General features: G+C 39.0%; 1 protein-coding gene across 2 annotated transcripts in view; it reads left to right on the plus strand.

Annotated features, from left to right (window-relative positions):
• Positions 1-21022, plus strand: part of LOC105005181 (24-hydroxycholesterol 7-alpha-hydroxylase) — a 103021-nt gene that overhangs the window by 33080 nt on the left and 48919 nt on the right. For both annotated transcript variants that reach the window (XM_010863073.1, XM_010863075.1), the window contains exon 8: positions 18117-18250. In XM_010863073.1, coding sequence (XP_010861375.1) covers positions 18117-18250 — 134 coding nt within the window. The remainder of the gene's footprint in view (positions 1-18116; positions 18251-21022) is intronic.

Consider the following 21022-nt stretch of genomic DNA (forward strand, 5'->3'; position numbering starts at 1 on the left):
GATGTTTTAAATTAGCTGATTTTCATGTTTCAACCTTCTTGCCTTCCTGAGATAAATCTTTAGTCATGGTGTATAATTCACATAAAACATATGATTTTTATATATGTTGCTGGATTCAGTCTGTTAGTATTTTGTTGAGGAATTTTACATCTTTATTAATAAGATATACTGATTTATAGTTTTCTTTCTTGTGATATCTTTGTCTAGTTATCCTATCAGAATCAGTTCAGTTCAGTTGCTCAGTAATGTCTGACTCTTTGCGACCCCATGGACTGCAGCATGCCAGGATTCCCTGTCTATCACCAACTCCCGGAGCTTACTCAAACTCATGTCCATCAAGTTGGTGATGCCATACAATCAACTCATCCTCTGCCGTCCCCTTCTCCTCCCACCTTCAATCTTTCCCAGCATCAGGGTCTTTTCCAATGAGTCAGTCATTCACACTGGGTGGCCAAAGTATTGGAGTTTCAGCTTCAGCATTAGTCCTTCCAATAAATATTCAGGACAGATTTCCTTTAGGATGGACTGGTTGGATCTCCTTGCAGTCCAAGGAACTCTCAAGGGTCTTCTCCAACACTACAGTTCAAAAGCATCAATTCTTCGGCGCTCAGCTTTCTTTATAGTCCAATTCTCACATCCATACATGACTACTGGAAAAACCAAAGCCTTGACTAGATGGACCTCTGTTGGCAAAGTAATGTCTCTGCTTTTTAATATGCTGTCTAGGTTTGTCATAGCTTTTCTTCCAATGAGTAAGCATCTTTTAATTTCATGGCTGTAATCACCATCTGCAGTGATTTTGGAGCCCAAGAAAATAAAGTCTGTCACTGTTTCCATTGTTTCCCCATCTACTTGCCATGAAGTGATGGGACCAGATGCCATGATCTTACTTTTTTGAATGTTGAGTTTTAAGCCAACTTTTTCACTCTCCTCTTTCACTTGCATCAACAGGCTTTTTAGTTCCTCTTCACTTTCTGCCATAAGGGTGGTGCCATCTGCATATCTGAGATTATTGATATCTCTCCCGACAGTCTTGACTCCAGCTTGTACTTCATCCAGCCCAGCGTTTCTCATGATGTACTCTGCTAGTAGTTTAGTGTGTAAAGCATCCGCCTGCAATGCAGAAGACCGGGGTTTGATCCCTGGTTTGATCCCCTGGAGAAGGAAATGGCAACCCACTCCAGTATCCTTGCCTGGAAAATTCCATGGACAGAGAAGCCTGGTGGGCTATCATCCATGGGGTCTCAAAGAGTTGGCCACAACTGAGTAACTAACACACACACTCTGCGTACAAGTTAAATAAGCAGGGTGACAATATACAGCCTTGACGTACTCCTTTCCCAATTTGAAACCAATGTGTTGTTCCATGTCCAGTTCTAACTGTTGCTTCTTGACCTGCATACAGATTTCTCAGGAGGCAGGTCAAGTGGCCTGGTATTTCCACCTCTTGAAGAATTTTCCACAGTTTGTTGTGATCCACACAGTCAAAGGCTTTGGCATAGTCAATAAAGCAGAAGTAGATGTTTTTCTGGAACTCTCTAGCTTTTTTGATGACAATTTGATTTCTGGTTCCCCTGCCTTTTCTAAATCCAGTTTGAACATCTGGAAGTTCACAGTTCACATACTGTTGAAGCCTGGCTTGGAGAATTTTGAGCATTACTTTGCTAGCATGTAAGATGAGTGTAATTGTGTGGTAGTTTGAATATTCTTTGGCATTGCCTTTCTTTGGGATTGGAATGAAAACTGACCTTTTCCAGTCCTGTGGCCACTGCTGAGTTTTCCAAATTTGCTGGCATATTGAGTGCAGCACTTTAACAGCAGCATCTTTCAGGATTTGAAATAGATGAACTGGAATTCCATCACCTCCACTAGCTTTGTTCGTAGTGATGCTTCCTAAGGCCCACTTGACTTCGCATTCCAGGATGTCTGGCTCTAGATGTGTGATCACACCATTGTGGTTATCTGGGTCATGAAGTTATTTTTTGTATAGTTCTTTGGAGAAGGAAATGGCAACCCACTCCAGTATTCTTGCCTGGAGAATCCCACGGGGTCACAAAGAGTTGGACACGACTAGCGACTTCACTTTCTTTCTTTCTGTGTATTCTTGCCTCCTCTTCTTAATATCTTCTGGTTCTGTTAGGTTGATACTATTTCTGTCCTTTATTGATCCCATCTTTGCATGGAATGTTCCCTTGGTATCTCTAATTTTCTTGAAGAGATCTTTAGTCTTTCCCATTCTGTTGTTTTCCTCTATTTCTTTGCATTGATCGCTGAGGAAGGCTTTCTTATCTCTCCTTGCTATTCTTTGGAACTCTGCATTCAAATGGGTATATCTTTACTTTTCTCCTTTGCCTTTAGCTTCTTTTCCTTTCTTAGCTATTTGTAAGTCCTCCTCAGACAACCATTTTGCCTTTTTGCATTTCTTTTTCTTGGGGATGGTCTTGATCCCCGCCTCCTGTACAATGTCATGAACCTCCATCCATAGTTCATCAGGCACTCTGTCTATCAGATCTAATCCCTTCAATCTATTTCTCACTTTCACTGTGTAATCATAAGGGATTTGATTTAGGTCATACCTGAATGGTCTAGTGGTTTTCCCTACTTTCTTCAATTTAAGTCTGAATTTGGCAATAAAGAGTTCATGCTATGAGCCACAGTCAGCTCCCAGTCTTTTTTTTGCTGATTGCATAGAGCTTCTCCATTTTTGACTGCAAAGAATATAATCAGTCTGATTTCAGTATTGACCGTCTGGTAATGTCCATGTATAGAGTCTTCTCTTGTGTTGTTAGAAGAGGGTGTTTGCTATGACCAGTGCATTCTCTTGGCAAAACTCTGTTAGCTTTTGACCTGCTCCATTTTGTACTCCAAGGCCATATTTGCCTATTACTCCAGGTATCTCCTGACTTCCTACTTTTGCATTCTAGTCCCCTATAATGAAAAGGACATCTTTTTTGGATGTTAGTTCTAGAAGGTCTTGTAGGTCTTCATAGAACTGTTCAACTTCAGCTTCTTCAGCATTAGTGGTTGGGGCATAGACTTGGATTACTGTGGTATTGAGTGTTTGCCTTGGAAACGGAGATCATTCTCTCATTTTTGAGACTGCATCCAAGTACTGCATTTCAGTCTTTTTTGTTGACTATGACAGCTACACCATTTCTGCTAAGGGATTCTTGCCCACAGTAGTAGATATAATCATCATCTGAATTAAATTTGCCCATTCCAGTCCATTTTAGTTTGCTGATTCCTAAAATGTCGATGTTCACTCTTGCCATCTGCTGTTTGACCACTTCCAATTTGCCTTGATTCATGGATGTAACATTCCAGGTTCCTATGCCATATTGTTCTTTACAGCATTGGACCTTGCTTCTATCACCAGTCACATCCGCAACTGGGTGTTGTTTTTCCTTTGGCTCCATCCCTTCATTCTTTCTGGAGTTATTTCTCCACTGATCTCCAGTAGCATATTGGGTACCTACCAACCCAGGGAGTTCCCCTTTCACTATCCTATCATTTTTGCCTTTTCATACTGCTCAGTCATGCCTAACTCAGTTAATTGCTCAGTCATGCCTAACTCTTTGCGACCCCATGGACTGCAGCCCACCAGGCTCCTCTGTCCTTGAGATTCTCCAGGCAAGGGTACTGGAGTGGGTTGCCATTTCCCTCTCCAGGGGATCTTCCTGACCCAGGGATTGAACCGAGTCTTCTGCTCTGCAGGCAGATTCTTTACCAACTGAGCTATAAGGGAAGCCATATATATATATATAGTGAATTGGTTACCACAATAAATTTAGTTAATTCCATCACCACATGTATATTCTTATGATGAGAACTTTTAAAGACCAACTTAAGTATCAAATATATAAAACAGTATTGTTAGCTATAGTTACCATGCTGTATGTTACATCAGCACAACAATATGGGATACTTTGCAAATTTTAGTTTCATCCTTACACAGGAGCCATGTTAATCTTCTCTGTATCTTTGCAATTTTAGTACATGTGTTGCTGAAGTGAGAACTGTATTATTCTTCTTGGAGTTTGTGTCTTCTTAGGAATTTGTCTATTTCATGTAGGTCATTTAACTTGTTGGCATACAATAGTTCATGGTTTTCCCCATAATCTTCTTTATATCTGTAAGTTCTCTAGGAAAATATCTCCCTCATCCATGGTTTTAGTAATTTGTGCCCTCTTTCTGTTTTCATGGTCAGTGTAGCTAAAAGGTTGTCAATTTTTTTTTTTTTTTGGAGAGCTAACTGACAGTTTTGTTGATTTGATCTTATTTTTACTATTGATTTTCTATTCTCTATTTCATTATTTGTTTCAATCTTTGTTATTTAACCTTTTGTCTCTCCTTACCGATATTCTCTAGTTCTTTACACACAATTTCTTTAATTCTTTGAATATATTTAAAATATCAGATTGAACAACTCTCCTTAGTAAGTCCAATATTTGAGTTTCTTCAGGAATAGTTTCTGCTGATTGCTTTTTCCCCGTATGGTCTATGTATGCTTGTTACACATCACATTTCATATTTTTGTCATGTGTCTTGCAATTTTTTGTTGAGAATTGGGCATTTAAAATAATATACTGTGGTAACCCTGGAAATCAGATTCTCCTCTCTGTTCAGAGTCTTTTTTTTTTTTTTATTGCCACTTGTTATTTTTCCTTGTTTGTTCACAGAAGTAAACTCTTAAAAATATTTGATATTGTTAAATGCTATGTGAAAAAGAAAACAGCAGATTAGGGATGATCAGGAGTGCCAGAATTGGAGAAAAGTGAAAGTGGCTCAGTCATGTCTGACTCTTTGCAACCCCATGGGCTATACAGTCCATGGAATTCTCCAGGCCAGAATACTAGAGTGGGTAGCCTTTCCCTTCTCCAGGGGATCTTCCCTACCCAGGGATCGAGCCCAGGTCTCCTGCATTGCAGACAGATTCTTTACCAGCTGAGCCACAAGGAAAGTCCAAGAATACTGGAGTGGGTAGCCTATCCCTTCTCCAGTGGATCTTCCCAACCCAGGAATGGAACCTGGGTCTCCTAGATTGCAGGTAGATTCTTTACCAAATGAACTATCAGAGAAGCCCAGAAGGAGGTGGTAGCATTAAATAGTTGGATCAGAGCTGACCTTCCCGGAAAGGTGAGATTTGAGCAAGGACTTATAGATGGTTAGGAGTTAGCACATATCTGGAAGAGAAGCCTGTTAGAGTTAGATATTACAGGTGTGGCCTCACTGCATTCTCACAAAATCCTTGCAGACATTCACTTTGGGTCCTGTTTAGACTGTGTTTTCAAGCAGTTTTCTTTTCTAATTTAGGATTCCCACTGTGAGTGTCTGCCCAAGAGCAGAAGGTCATTCCATCTTAAAAACAAACAATAACAAATAAAAATGCACTTAAATTGTTACCTGGTTGCATTTGACCCTTCTCACCTACTTGTTTTGATTTAGGGTAGCATATACAGCGGAGAAGGCAATGGCACCCCAGTCCAGTACTTTGCCTGGAAAATCCCATGGACGGAGGAGCCTGGTAGGCTGCAGTCCATGGGGTCGCTGAGGGTCGGACACGACTGAGCGACTTCACTTTGACTTTTCACTTTCGTGCATTGGAGAAGGAAATGGCAACCCACTCCAGTGTTCTTGCCTGGAGAATCCCAGGGACGGGGGAGCCTGGTGGGCTGCCGTCTCTGGAGTCACACAGAGTCGGACATGACTGAAGCGACTTAGCAGCAGCAGCAGCAGCATACACAGCACACTGGTTTGTTTTTTGTGATTTTTTTTGCCTGTGTGTTTTGTTTTTGTTTCTTGGTGGCCATTCAGTTGTAATGCACATTTAATTGAGGGGAAAAAATAGTAAATTTTTTTCTGTTAATTTAAAATAAATCAGGTTAATTAACAGAAATACACCTGCATAGAAATAATTCCATAAAACATCAGGAATTGTTTTTTTGTCTTACATAAAAATCATGATTTGTGGATCATAAAAGACACAGTACAAAATTTTCATTGGATTATAATTTTTGTTTGAAAATTTGATTCATGCCTTTGTACCCTGTCACTTAGTGATTATGTGACTTTGGATAAAAGAGAAAAGTTACTCAGAGCCAACCAGTAACATTTCTTGACACCGCTGAGTCCTGATTTAGCAGCAGTTCTGCCTGGGGACAGACCAACTCTATCAAGTGACCAGATGCTATTAGCTGGTGACACTGACTCAGTGGCCACACTCATCATGTACTGGTGAGAAAGGATTGTCTCTCATATTTATAAACAAGCATAAAAACTAGCAGAGGGACAAATGAGGCTCAGGGCCTATGGTGATGTTCTGGGCAAATTTGATGTCATTTGCATCATTGTAACTAGTTCATCAATTTTACCTCATAGCATTGAAACATTTACATTTATTCTTGAGGTCTTCTCTGCAGTCACCTCTTACCCATACTATAACATGTGTGCAATTTTTATCTGCTTGGATGTGTCCCAGTATCTTGTCTAACCTAGAACAACATTCTTGGAGGATTCCATCATGGTATATCAAAGACCTGAGTCCCTCCAGCTAACTAAAGAAGCGTATTCTCATCACCGCTTTGCAGCCTGCTAGGACTCAATGGCTGATAGCCAAGGTTGTGTCTACGATAGAGTCTTGGCCTTTATGCCACACATCGACCAAAATATTGAAGAAAGAGATCATGTAGCAGAAGCTAAGGCCACTCCAGTGGAGTTATGAATGGAGAAAGGTTATTTTATTTATTTATTTTTTACATGATTACTAAGTTTGATTCAACAGCTACACCCACTCCTGCCTTGTAAACATAACAGGCTCCTCTCAAGGTTACATTGTGATGTGAGTACAGGTTTCTTGTTTTCAATGACAGCTTTACGAAAAAAGTGTTAGTTGCTCAGTCATGTCCAACTCTTTGTGACCCCAGGAGCCTGCCAGGCTCCTCTGTCTGTGGGATTTTGCAGGCAAGAACTGCTAGCCAGACAACAAGAATCTAATATGGACATTTGGAAGCTCTAGCATATCACAGAGGAATTTTTTTACATTTACATCTCACTTTCCTTTGCTAGCCCAGCTTTTAAAAATCCTAGAATAAACTCAGAAAACATTAAATTATGACAGAGCTGTTCACAAACTACTTCTCATCCATCAATCTTGAAGAACATATGTACATTACCTAAGAAAATGTTTATTAATGCAGGAGATTTCATTGGAAACCTGCTCCAAATGTTTAATTTTGTTATCTTCTTTTCTCCTTGGACTTAAAGACCAAGATGGTATCATTTTTGGAGCTCAGAACTCATTACTTGCCAATCCGCTCATACAGGTAAAAAGACCAGGGTGAAATTTCACATATAGTATCTGACCCATGAGAGATTTCCCAGGAGGCTGGATTTCCTCCACTATTTTCTGCTTTGAATGCTTGAAGTGTGCCTTGTGACACTAACTCAGGAGATTTTGTGTGAAGTCATTCTGTCCTCATTTATTGCTTGGCTTCAGTAGGTGGAAAGAGATACCTCTTATGGCTGCATATTATTTACGAGCTTGGAGATAGGTCCTATCTGGCACTTCTCATTTTATTAAGTCTTTCACTATCTCATTCCAGTGTAGCACAGTTAATCTGCTTTGTTTATTCTCTACATTTTTCATTCGGACACGTTCTTTTCTCTGAGTGTTCCTTTAGAGAATTATTCAGGCATTTGGATAACCTTTTTTCCTCTTTAGAAAATGAGATAAAGGTATTCAAGCCAGGTCAACTTCTCTCCAGAGAACACAATCCAGAAATTTAGAATTATTATGCAGGATTTATAAAGAAAGGTATTTCTAGATCAAAGTTGATTTTTATCTTTTATTATCTACCCATTGTCATCTTATTTGTCAATATCTCTACCTTTTACTTATTATAAATTAGGTCATGTCCTTTATTCTTTGTAAAAGACCATTATAATTATGAATCAGTCTTCATTGTATATTCCAGTAATAGAGAAATTGATACTCTTTTTAATATATGAAAGAAATATTTCTGAAGATAAATAGGATATTGTTTTTTCAGAAGAGAATCTTATGTGGTTGTCTTGGTATAGTTGCATGAATCTTTTCTTTAAATGATATCATGGGATTTGGTATATTTTTATATGTGTGTGTATAAATAGAAGAAGTGGTGGGATCAATCTTTTGATTCTTCACTCTATCTTCTATCTGTCTTAATAACCTGTTCTAAGCACCACTGCCGTCCTTGGCATCTTTCTCAATTCATTGTTATTGCTGCTTCGTTCATTCCTGGTCTGTAGTTATGAACATCCAACTGAAGCTGCTGATTAGCATCTACCTCTGAAAGGTTTTATAATTTTTCAGTGGGTGTCAAGCAGAGTGCTGTGCACCAGTTAGCAATCCCAGGGGAGGACTCTAAACATTTCTGCCCAATGCATCTTGGTATCAGAGTTGTCGAGGATAACACAGTGCTGTCAGGCACTGGCTACAACAATGTTAAACTCACAAAGAGCAGAAAGAGAGCGAGATCAGCTTCAGCAGTGGGTGTGGGTCCCCTGTGGCCAGCGTGTCTCTCCCTGGAGCTAATGAAGAGGAGTTGGCCTCTGCAAACCCCTCTCACACCGCAGTGAAAGGAGCCCTGTCCTCGTCCCTCTCGGGGCAGATGTAACGGGGGGTTGGACAGGTGTCTCATCCTGCCCTTGCATTAAGCAGAGACAAAAGAGTGTTTGCTGCCCCTGAAACAAGGAAAGGTATTCCCACACAAGGTGACGAGCTTGGCACAGGCTGTGTGGGCTCTTTGTGTCTCGTTGAGGAACAGTTCCAGGCTTAAGGCCCACCTTTGTATTGGGGTCGAAAGACTGAGCGTGAGACCACCTTTCCCAGCAATAGGAATCTGTGTTTTTGATAATAAGAATTTATCCTAAATCCTTCAAATGCCAAAAAGTCACATCCGCTGGAAAAGTTAGAAGAACCAGACCCGGGAGTTCAGGAATGACTGAGGTGTCTGGAATAAGGTGGTGGCTGGAGGGGGAGAATTGAAGGAGCTGTGACTTTCCAGGCTCCGGCTACAATCCCTAAAGCCCTAATGCCCATTTTCATCATCCGTGGGCAATCTCTAGGCTTTTTGTTTGCTTTTTCCAGTCTATATCCACCACAAACAGCTTAAGCTGTTTTTAAGCCTCCCTTTCCACTTTACTTCTGTTGTTCCTATTAATTTAACTGGTATTTTTCTTATATAAAGCTCTTGGTTTGGGGTAGGACCCTTAGAGAGGAAACTATTAATAACATTAAAAATACATATATATGTATATTTACAAAACAACTTAAATAAAGAAAAACATATTATGTTCCTTTATGGGAAGGTTTAATATCATGAAAATGCCAACACTTTTCAAATTAATCTATATTTAATTAATTATAAAAAGAATTCCAGTGGTTTGGAAGGGGAGGAAATTAATGAAGTGACTTAAATATTTTTTGAAGAAGAAATGTGATTAGAAAGACTATTAGAAGCATGAATTAGTAAGGCCATATTTTCCCAACCAGATTTTAAAACTTATTAGAAAGCTGCTGTAATAAGAGTATACAACTGCCACAGGACAAATAATTGACCATCATAGCCCTTGTTCGCTAACCTTTTGCCGCAATAAAGAGCAAATTCAGATTCTTTTCTTCCAAAGCTAAAAAAATATTATTAGAAAAAAGTCATTTTTCTATTTTGTTTTACATTCTCGAGGTCAAGGTTTCTAAAACTATCAGCATTTGCAGTGAGTTAATATTCTACAGACCTGCAGTCATTAGAGAGACTATATTTATAGTCTGTTTATAGGAAGAGCAGTGAACTAAAAAGCATGTAACTCTACAGCCTAGCCTAGACTTTATCATCTTTCATCTACTCTCATCTATTTTTCTTTTGATTTTTTAAGATAAATTTAACTTGCATCTTTCTCACAGAATTTTGTCTCACAGAACATGTATAATAATGGGCATGTACAGTCCATTCTAAAGGAGATCAGTCCTGGGTGTTCTTTGGAAGGACTGATGCTGTAGCTGAAACTCCAATACTTTGGCCACCTCATGCGAAGAGTTGACTCATTGGAAAAGACTCTGATGCTGGGAGGGATTGGGGGCAGGAGGAGAAGAGGACAACAGAGGATGAGATGGCTGGATGGCCTCACCAACTCGATGGACATGAGTTTGGGTGAACTCCGGGAGTTGGTGATGGACAGGGAGGCCTGGCGGGCTGCAATTCATGGGGTCGCAAAGAGTCGGACATGACTGAGCGACTGAACTGAACAGTAATGAACATGCACAATAGTAAAGGAAGGAAGCTAGTATTTTATAAGGGATAAAACCCAAAGAGTACCTTTTTTTCCCCTCTATTGAACAAATATTTAGCGGTTCCAGATCAAGAAGGCAGAGTGGGAAGATCCTGAGCTCAGCTCCTCCTGTGGACACACCAAGACTACAACTACATGCAGAACGATTATCTCTGGGAATGAACTGAAGACTAGCACAGCAGATTTTCTGCAACTTGGAATGTAAACAGAATGCCGTGTCAAGGTGGGCAGGAGGGTCAAAGATGCAGTCTAGACAGAAACCGTACCCAGACTGCGTGACCCACTAGTGGGAGAGATATCACAACTGTGGAGGTGCCCCTATGGAGTGAGGGCTCCAAGTCCCACCTGGGGATCCCCTTTGTACCTACACAAGGAAGATGAGCCCACATAACATTTGGCTTTGAAGACCAGTGGGGTTTATACTTGGAAGAGCTGGAGGGTTGTGGAAAACTGAGACTTGCTCTTGAAAGGTTCACATGTAAACTCACTTGCTCTGAGTACAAGCACAGAGGCAGGAAAATGTGAAGGGTGCCTGGGTCACACCCTGAAGGAGGCTCACTGGTCATTTTGGGAGTGATGCTGGAGGGGTAGGGAGCTGGGACACCTTCTCCAGGGATGAGGGCATTGGCAGGTGCCACTGAAGGTACCTCTCCTTCACCTAGCTGGCCCAGGACTGGCAAGCAACATTTCTGTCACTCTCCATCAACTAGCTAACACCCTGTGCACCACCCCAGATTCTCCTGAGGACCCACCCTGCTCGACTACCCACTTAGTTGGTCCCTTCAAAGTGGCCCTTGCCCCACCTGGCATGTGACCTAGCTGGCACGGGCAACTGTACAGAGTGGCTCCACCTCTGGGGAGCCATTGCCTGCATACCGTGAGCCCATAGCAGTCAATAGAGCCACACAGCCCCAACCAGGGCACAACTGTGATCCGAACACAGCAGGAGGATGCACACAGCACACACAGGGGACACCCCAGAGCACCTGGCTCTGGTGACCAGGAGGAATTGCCCCACAGGACACCTGCTACATACGCCTACTCTTTCAAGAACAGGAGCTGTAGCTGATCTACCTAATGCATACAAACAGACACACAGGCAAAATGAAAAGAGAAAGGAATTCTTATAAACCAAAGCCAAAGATAAAAACGTCAGAAAAAGAACTAAATGAGATGATAGCAATTTACCTGATAGAGTGTTCAAAATGATAGTCATCAGAATGGTCACCACAGTTAGGAGAGGAAGGGATGGACTCAGTGAGAACTTGCAAAGACAGACTGTATAAAAAAAGACCCAATCAGAACTGAAGAATTCAATAACTGAAATAGAAAATACAGTAGAGGAAATCAGCAGCACATTAGTGGATGCAGAAGAACGGATCAGCAATCTGGAAAACAGGTTAGTGGAAATCACCCCATGAGAACAGCAAAAAGAAAAAATGAATAAAAACCGATGAGGATTAAGATTCCCTGGGACAACTACAAGCATACTAACATTTACATTAGAGAGGCCCCAGAGGAGAAGAGAGAAAGGGATGGAAAACCTGTTTGAAGAAATAATGGCTGAAAACTTCCCTGTCCTGGCAAACGACACAGACAAGTCCAAGAAGCACACAGAGTTCTAAACAAGATGAATCAAAGACACCCACACCAAGACACATTATAATTAAATGTCAAAAGTTAAAGACAGAGAAGAGTATTAAAAGTTTTGCAGTATTTCTTTTTACATTTATAAGAATAAGTGCAGAAAAGGGTTTATTGCTATCCCCTTCTGGGAGACAAGTCACCAAATAAAATCTTTATTTATTTATTTATTTTTTAAAATTTTATTTAATTTTTAAATTTTACATAATTGTATTAGTTTTGCCAAATATCAGAATGAATCCACCACAGGTATACATGTGCATCTCACTAAAATTTTCCAGAAATCTATAACCAGTATGTTCTCACTGCCTATAAATAACCAATGTTATAGGGTCATTGGGTGTATAAAACCTATTGTAAATGCTATTATCTACTTCAGGACATTTTATCCTTTCTTATTCTTTCTGAGATGTTCTAACCTTTTCCAGTGAATGCAGATTTCTTCTGCAAAGGAAACAGCAATTTTATAAATTTAAGAAAAATATTCCTGGAACAGAAGTATAATTGTTAAAATTCAATATTTGAACATTATGTATCATATTCCATTTTTTTTTAATTCCTGAAATAAAGGATAGGGCATAAGATACTTGTTTTGTATTACTCTGGAATACTGTAGATTCTTTATTTATTGTTTCTCTTTAGCTTTGTCTCTTCTCTAAAACCTGATTTTTTTTCAGGAGCTTAGAAATATGCCAAGAAACTAGTTTTCTACCTCTGCCACCAATTGATATAATTGCTTCATTACTTTTTAAGATAAGTCACAGAAATGCTGGGTTTTTCCAAAGGTGTTACATTGTTTCCCCAAATAGCAGTATAAAGAAAACACTAACTTTTATTATTTGATATTGCTTTTTAGAGAAATTATTACAAAATTTGGGGAGCAAATTTCATGACCAAATTTGGTAGGCATCATTGCTTAAGGTTATTACATCAGATTCTTTACTTTCTTCAACCTTTATCTCATGTATTTTTTTTTAATCCTAGTGTGTTCTGTGAACTTTTGTACACACTTTAACTTTAAACAAGCTGTTGAAAGACAACTTCTGTGAAGGAAAACAACCTCACAACACTGAACAGCAGTCAAAACTGGGAATCCTTGCTTTCAAAAGTAAAGAGGTGGTAGAATGTGCAGGGACGCACTCTTTAAATTTCAGTGGAGCTTTGTTTGTGTTTTAGCTGCTCAGCATTCCGGATCTTAGTTCCCAGACCAGGGATCATCAAACCCAGGCCCCTTGCAGTGGACACGCAAAGTCTTAACCTCTGGATCACCAGGGAAATCCCTCAGTGACATCCCTTATGCTTTGCTTTTCTTCATCTTTCTGTGTGTCTTTCATTTGTGGGGAAGCATGGAGCCTCCTCAGTCGGTTTTCAATCCCACTTTCTGATTCAGTCACCTCAGAATTATGTCTCAAAAGATCTGAATGACTAAGCAAATGCCTGTCATTCTCCCTTTTTCTCAAAACATGTGTTATTTTCCCCAAATTATTAGTTAAATCTTGATGTAATGGTCCTTCAGGACTATAGGAACAGAATTTTTGTATTTTATGTATTTATTTATTGAGAGAGTGAGCATGTGTGTGTGTGTGTAAGGGGGAAGGAGCCTGAAATATGAAGGAGACAGAGGAGTCATCTCTCAGAGAAGGACCTGCTTTAGTGATTCCATTTGATTCATATTCCTTTTTTAAGTCTAAGAAATCATATATTTTATAATTAATTTTGGAGTTTAATTTCCTTTCTCTCTGCTTGGCTACATGCTACTCATCCTTCCAGGCCTAGCTGAAATTTTAGCCCTAGGCAAGAAGGGATGAACGCCACTGACACTCAAATTCACTCTTAAGAAACTTATGTTGTAGTTATTTGTAACCAGATATTATTTTGTGTCCTTGTGTTCAAACTTGTTTAATACAATGACGGTGTCTTTCTCATTCATTTCTCGTCTCAGGGAGGTGATGGGACACAGTGAACAAGTATAAGGGCTTTCAGTGTAGACAGACATGGGTTTGAAGGCTGTCCTGTCACTTTCAAGCTTCTCCTTGAACACATGATCACTTCATAGATGGCAGATCGTGATGAAGAGTAAATGAAGCGGTCCAACATGTTGGTGGCATTAGATAGTCAAAAATTAGTATGATTCTCTTCCTATCTCTTACAGCACCTATATTTGGGCTCGGAAGTAACAGATACAAAGCACATTTATACTGAGTGAATAAGTGGTTGAAGTAATAGAATTTTAATCTATTCTACATCCTTAGCAAATAAAAATCACAGTTACTGCATTCTAACATGCTTGTCATCATGTGTGCAGAATCCTAAAACTATACATAACAGTTTAGAAACGTTCTTTGCTATCTCTGAACTCAAGAATTATCCTTTTTTTTATTTGGTTTCCAATATCCTGTTATTGGTTTGACTTCTATTGCATTTGTGCCGAGAACAAAACAGATGTCTTCTACATTTTACCCCAAATCACCCATGGTTTCTTGCCTGGCAGTCTTTTATTCTGGTCCCGGTCTCCATTAGGTACTAGCCCTTCTGATGATTACCTTGGCTTTCTTCCAAGTGGAGCCTTCTAATTTTAGAGTCAAAACACTGGAAGAACAAACCACAGATGTGCATTGAAATATGCACAGTATGGGTACAGAGCTATTTCTAAGAGTTATAATAAGAAACATCTTTAACCTGAAGATGTTGTTTGGAAACAGCATCTCTCCCTTTCTTTTTCTTTGTCTAGTCTGGGAATCCTACCTTATTTTTCCTACCTCACACTGGGATTTGAGGAACTAAAAATATCTTATTAAAACATTTATTTTCCAAGTGTAGTCTGCATCTCTCCTATAATGGCAGGTCATAATAGATTTTAAATATTATTTTCAATTCAGAGCAAGCTTTTGTTTATTATATAATACAAAACATTTTTTGCACTTTATAATTCAGTTAGTCTCCTAAGAATATTTCAGAAGAAAAAAAGAAAACAAAACTTTTCTCCAAAAGAAAGTCAGAAACTTCACTATTACTGGAGTCCAAACTTTTTCAAGGCCAGAATTATGCCTGTCTCAAAGTAGGTAAGTCATTTTGGAGTCACACAGATCTGATTTTAAACACAAATTCTGACCCTTGGCAGTCATTTATTCTTGATTAAGTAGAGAAATCTTTATTTTCTATATCCTATACCTGCAGTAAAATAAAACACAGAAAATACTAGAAGGATTGTTTAGTGAATTTATCTAATGTAGATGCTCTAGATACATTTTTCAAGAGAAAACTCTTATTTTAAGTAAGATTTAGAATCTGAACTGCAGATTGCGTGCTAAGTCGCCTCAGTCATGTCTGACTCTGTGTGACCCTATGGACTGTAGCCTGCCAGGCTCCTCTGTCCATGGGAATTCTCCAGGCCAGAACACTGGAGTAGGTTGCTCTCCTCCAGGGTATCTTCCCGACCTAGGGATCAAACCTGCATCTCTTATGTCTCCTGCATTGGCAGGCAGGTTCTAAATAGATTTTTAAAGAGAAATGTCATATTTTAAGTAAGATTTAGAATCTGAATCGTAGATTATCACTGATCTATTTGTAATGTCCATTTGGCAAGGGCCCTTCTTGCTGGGGTCACCTTGGTTTCCAAGATAAAGGTGAAATTGTTCTGTATCTCCTCCAAGGATTCTAGGAATCTCTGGAAGAAGTGGGGAGGTGGCCAGAAGTCGAGGCCTGTGCCTCTCAGAGCTTCTCTTGATTTTCAGTCTCTCATTTCCTAATTTCTCCCCTTCCACTGTCTTTTCCTTTCTGGATGTTCTGCCTCTTTTCTGAATCTCACTGCCTCCTGGACACACCAGGTCTTTATTTCCTCAAGTGTTAACTTATGGTATGTGTTATCTGACTTTATTAAAATATTGAAAATATGGGACAAGGAAAGGGAACATTGCACAGTAGTCAGAGCAGCTTAAAAGCGAGCGTATGACGTAAAGTTGAATTTTCTGTTCTTGAAAGTTTCGTCCGGCATTTCTCCCATGGTGAGTCTTCTCCTTGTGCTTGTGCTTATGCCCACTCAGTTGTGTCCGACTCTTTGCAGCCTCATGGACTGTAGCCCACCAGGCAACTCTGTCCGTGGATTTCTGAGGCAAGAATCCTGGAGCGCGCTGCTACTTCCTACTCCAGGGGAATCTTCCTGACCTAGGGATCAAACCTGTGTCTCTAGAGTGTTCCTTAGCCTTCTACTAGGTTGCTGGTCACCTGCCAGGTAGCTGGGTCCCCTCTTGTCTTGAATCCCCTCCAGCCCTGTCTCACTTTCTCGAGACCCCAGCAGCCCCAGTTCCCTTGGGCTCCTTTGGCACAGTCATCGATACTCCCTTTGTCTCGTGTTTCCACCACAGGGCTAATATTTATTAGCCATATTTATTAGGCGACTACATCAGTCTTCTAATATAGGCCATTAGGCAGTGCTTTTCTTTTCCCTTTGTCTTTCTTTTTTTCTTTTTTTGAACTCAAGGAGGCTGGCAGGCTACGGTCCATAGTGTCACAAAGAGTCAGACAGGACTGAAGCAACAGAGCGCACACACGTGCACATTCTGAAAGAATCTCAGATCCCCTCTTACATTTTTAAGTTGACGTTCTCAAGTTTGTTATCCTGCATTTCAATACCCTCCCTGCTTTTAACTATCTTCGAATATCTTACATCTCACAGAATGGTTTCCTTGTCCGCATGGAAACCAATTATCCGTGCTCCTCTCTTACGGCCTGGACTGAGTGTATGGCAGGAATACCTTCATGGTTGTAACCCTGGTGGAGCCCGACTCAACTCCTGGGGCTTGCTCAGTGCTCAAAAATCTGTCAAGTTTAGTGGAGTGTATAGAGGCCCCTATGGGGATTAGTAGAATCAGGGCTCAAACAAAAACCCTGGTTCCCAGACTCTGCTAAGCAAAAACATTTGCTTCTGACTCCTTGGGAATTCCACATGTACTGACTGAGAAGGTTTCCCAGGCAGCACTCACCCAGCCCTCTCCCGCAGGATGGGCTGACTGTAGAACAAGCCGTATCTAGAGTCAGACAGATGCGTCTGGAGACCCGCATTCCACTCCCAGGCACTGGTTCCCAGTACAGTTGGGAGGCAAATGTGAAAGTTGACTTATTCAAACTTACCATGTTGTTGAATTTATTCAGCATACACTGTCAAAATGGAATGCTGAGTTGTTTCAAGTAATTTTCAGAGTGTAAACATTTTACTTAAAACACCATTAATTAAATTGTCTCATTTGATCAAAGGCCCTGGCCATATGTCAGTCCATAAAAAGGCCAACTCAGGTGCCTTCAACCTAAATATTAGTTCAGGTATACAACTTCCAGTAGGAATGTTTGATGCAGCTATGTGTGGGAAGCTCATAATTCCAGATGAAACACACATGTGCCATCGCCCCTTTCTTAATATTCTTTTTGCACCCTCTGAAATGTATGATTAAATGATTAAAAAACAAAAGCAAAAACAGAAACAGTTCAGCAAGGAAGAGATAAGAGAAGAAAGTCAGGTGGCATCTCACATCTCTTACTTTGTACTTTCTTTACAATTTTATTTGTTTGGCTGTGTCTGCTCTTAGTTGTGGCATACGGGATCTTTAGTTGTTACTTGCAGGAATCTTAGTTACGGCATGCGAGCTCTTTAGTTTTGGCATGTGGGATCTAGTTCCCTGATCAAGGATCAAGGATCAAGGCTGGTCCCCTGCATTGGGGGTGCACAGTCTTAGCCATTGTACCACTAGGGAAGTAAGACCCTTACTTTGTACTTTTGATGCCTGTCTTTTATTGCTCTTTCCCTAAGTGAAATGAGAATTTGGACAAGAAATAATGAAATGAATAAACTTGAACTCTTTTCTGACAGGAACTATCTTAGACATTTGGTAGCCATAGGACTGGTAAGAACCAAGGTTGGATACCAATCCATTACACTACAGTAATCATCACTGGTTTAGTTTTTTATACCACATTTTATCTTGGTAAGAATAAAATGATAAAAAGAGATAATAAATGGCCAAACTTGATATGCAAAGGTAATAGTAATATTGACACTTGATGTCAGAGGCAGTTCTTAAACTACGTTGATGACCTGACATAAAATCACTTTCTGGCCTCTTTAAATCCTTTTTTTTTAATTCTCTTTGCAGGTAAAGATAAGATTAAAGTGTCTGAGGACGACTTGAAGAAACTCCCTTTAATTAAATGGTGTATTTTGGAAACCATTCGTTTAAGAGCCCCTGGTGTCATCGCTCGAAAAGTGCTGAAGCCAGTTAAAATTTTGGTGAGCTTTGATTTTGTTTTAAAATAATGAACCTTCTAGGAAAAAAGTGGATACTTTATCCATTTGTTTGTTAGATACTTTCTCAATTTCCATTAAATACTGAGTGACACAGAAACAGGTTACTAGTAAAAGTTGTGCAGCAACATTTTGTTAATATGGGTATTTATCTGTTGGCAAATATTTCAGCTAAAACACAACCCTTTTGTAATCACTTTGGCTATGTGGTTCTGTATCAGAATTAGTATAATCCTATTTCAACAAGCAGGGAGGTTGGAAAATTTCTTCTTTGTTGTACCAACCTATTCCTCAGCTGGATAGGTTGGGGAATTGAGGGCATGAGGAAGGTCCTTTAGGATAACTGGAAGACTTCAGGCCCCAGATCACAGTTGCAGGTACACACAGCAGGAACGCCATGGGTAGCTGCAACTGATGTTAGGAATTAAAAACGGAGTGAGGTCTTTTCTATGGGCCAAGCAGAATTTTCTCAAGTGCACCAGAAAAGGTATGTACATATGGCAGATGTTTAGTTCCATAAACAGTGAACCAACCAGGCAGAACAAAATAATCTTTTTTAGATGATTGACTTGGGGCCTGAATTATCCAGATAGGTTGTATTTAGTCAGCCCTCCATTTATATTAGCTTTGTTTATACACAGCTTGAGAGTGCCTGGATTTAAATGAAGAAAATTTTGTGGTAGTAGAACACAAAAGAGACAAAAAATCCGAATTTTATACAAGTTGCTACTTGCTAAATACAAAGGAAATGTAGTTTATTTAACTGATCTTATGCAAATTGTAGCATTGAGTTTTAAAGGGATTTTTAACAGTTTTTTCTTTTTAATAATCAAAATATTAATTATATTAGACTATGGATATAAATGAATATATATTTAAATATTTATAAATCTAAATATATATATAATTTGTATAATAAACTTATATAATAAAAAATATACATATTGATTGGAAATAATCAAACAACTTCATGCAGTTAAGTAGAACAATGTGTTTATCACTCTGAATATTACTATTCAATATAATTGTTATTGAATTTTTATTAAGCTTTATTTATATCCTGGCCAGTAGATAAGTAGCTGAATTGCAGAATAGTTAATTGTCTGACAAAGACAAGTGGATGTTTGTTTTTATTGTTATTTTAAGCCTACCGATCCTATACAAATTCTGTTAGATCTATACCTGAATTTTTCTATTTCAGAGTTTAGAGGAGAAAAAGACTATAAAGAGAAGCTAAAAGAAGAAATTAAAAATTGCTTAGAATCTCACAAGTCAGAGATAACCACTGTGAACATTTTGATATTATTGTAATTTTAGAATTTTGTCTTATAGTATGTTCATTAAGATATAAATTGAGGTCACACCAAGCTAATTTTCTCACAACTTACTTTTATTTTATTTAATAATAGATCCAAAATAGTTTTTTTAATCAATAAAATTTATGTCATTTTAAATTACAGCATAATCTAATATTGAATATATGGACACCAAATAAATTTTTAAATCAGTTCTCTGTTCTTGAATATGTATGTGGCTTCCATTCTTTCACTATTATAAACAGTGTAAAGATGAACATTCTTATAGCTAAATTTTTGTGCACATTACTGATTATCTTCTTAGTATAAATGAACACAACTTGGTTCTTTTAAACATCAAATATTCTCTGAAACAAAGTAGAATATCTTTGCTGAAAATATTAACATGTTCCCAGGAGTTTGGACCATAAAAACATTCATAGATGGGATCACCTATGTCTTGACCCGTTGGACAACTGGTCAAGTTTCCTTGCTATGAGTTCTAGAAGTATTCTCCCTTGCTGTTTCCTAATGGAGTCTGAGCAGGATATATATTTTTGCTCTCGTAATTACTTCTGTATATATTTATATATATATATGAATAAGTGAGAATGGACAAACTTTATCTGCTTTCTTTGGTTTGCTCTGTTCCATCGTTCTCTTTATTATGCCACCTTTCCAAAATTCTTAAGCTTCTACTTGTGCTGTCTATTCAAGGTTTCATATTTAGTATCAGGTTAATCTGCAAGAATACCTAGGAAAGAAAGTGAAAGAAAAGAAAGTGAAGTTGCTCAGTCATGTCTGACTCTTTGCGACCCCATGGACTGTAGCCTACCAGGCTCCTCCGTCCATGAAATTTTCCAGGCAAGAGTACTGGAGTGGGGTGCCATTTCCTTCTCCAGGCGATCTTCCTGACCCAGGGATTGAACCCAGGTCTCCTGCATTGCAGGGAGAAGACGCTTTACCTTCTGAGCCACCAGGGAAGCCCCACCTAGGAAAAAACTAACCAAAAAAAGTGTTGGAAAATATGAGTAATTAAGGAATATTAGTTATATTCTCAAGGTATTAAAACATGTAACAAAACTACAGTAATTAAAATGGCATGATACTGGTGTCAGACGTGATAGTCAGGTCAATGTAACAGACTAGATAAGTACCAAAGACACAAGCCGTGCAGAATATGTAATATTGGATAGATAAATCTTTTTAAGTCCCTGAAGAAGAATGAGATTAACATATGGTTTGGGATGATTGGTTAACAATGGGTTTTTTTTTTTTTTTAGCTTCTAGAATAACAGTTCTCAAACTTTTTGACCTTTATGGCCCCTTTCTACTTTACAAAATTATTAAGAGCCTCAAAGAGCTTTTGTGTATATGAATTATATCTATCAAGATTTGCTGTACTGGAAAATAAAGCTGAGAAATTATTAAAATGTTTATCTAGTTGTTGTTGTTCAGTCAC

This window comes from Bison bison, unplaced genomic scaffold, assembly GCF_000754665.1.
Source record: "Bison bison bison isolate TAMUID 2011002044 unplaced genomic scaffold, Bison_UMD1.0 scf7180017864487, whole genome shotgun sequence".
Taxonomy (NCBI): domain Eukaryota; kingdom Metazoa; phylum Chordata; class Mammalia; order Artiodactyla; family Bovidae; genus Bison; species Bison bison.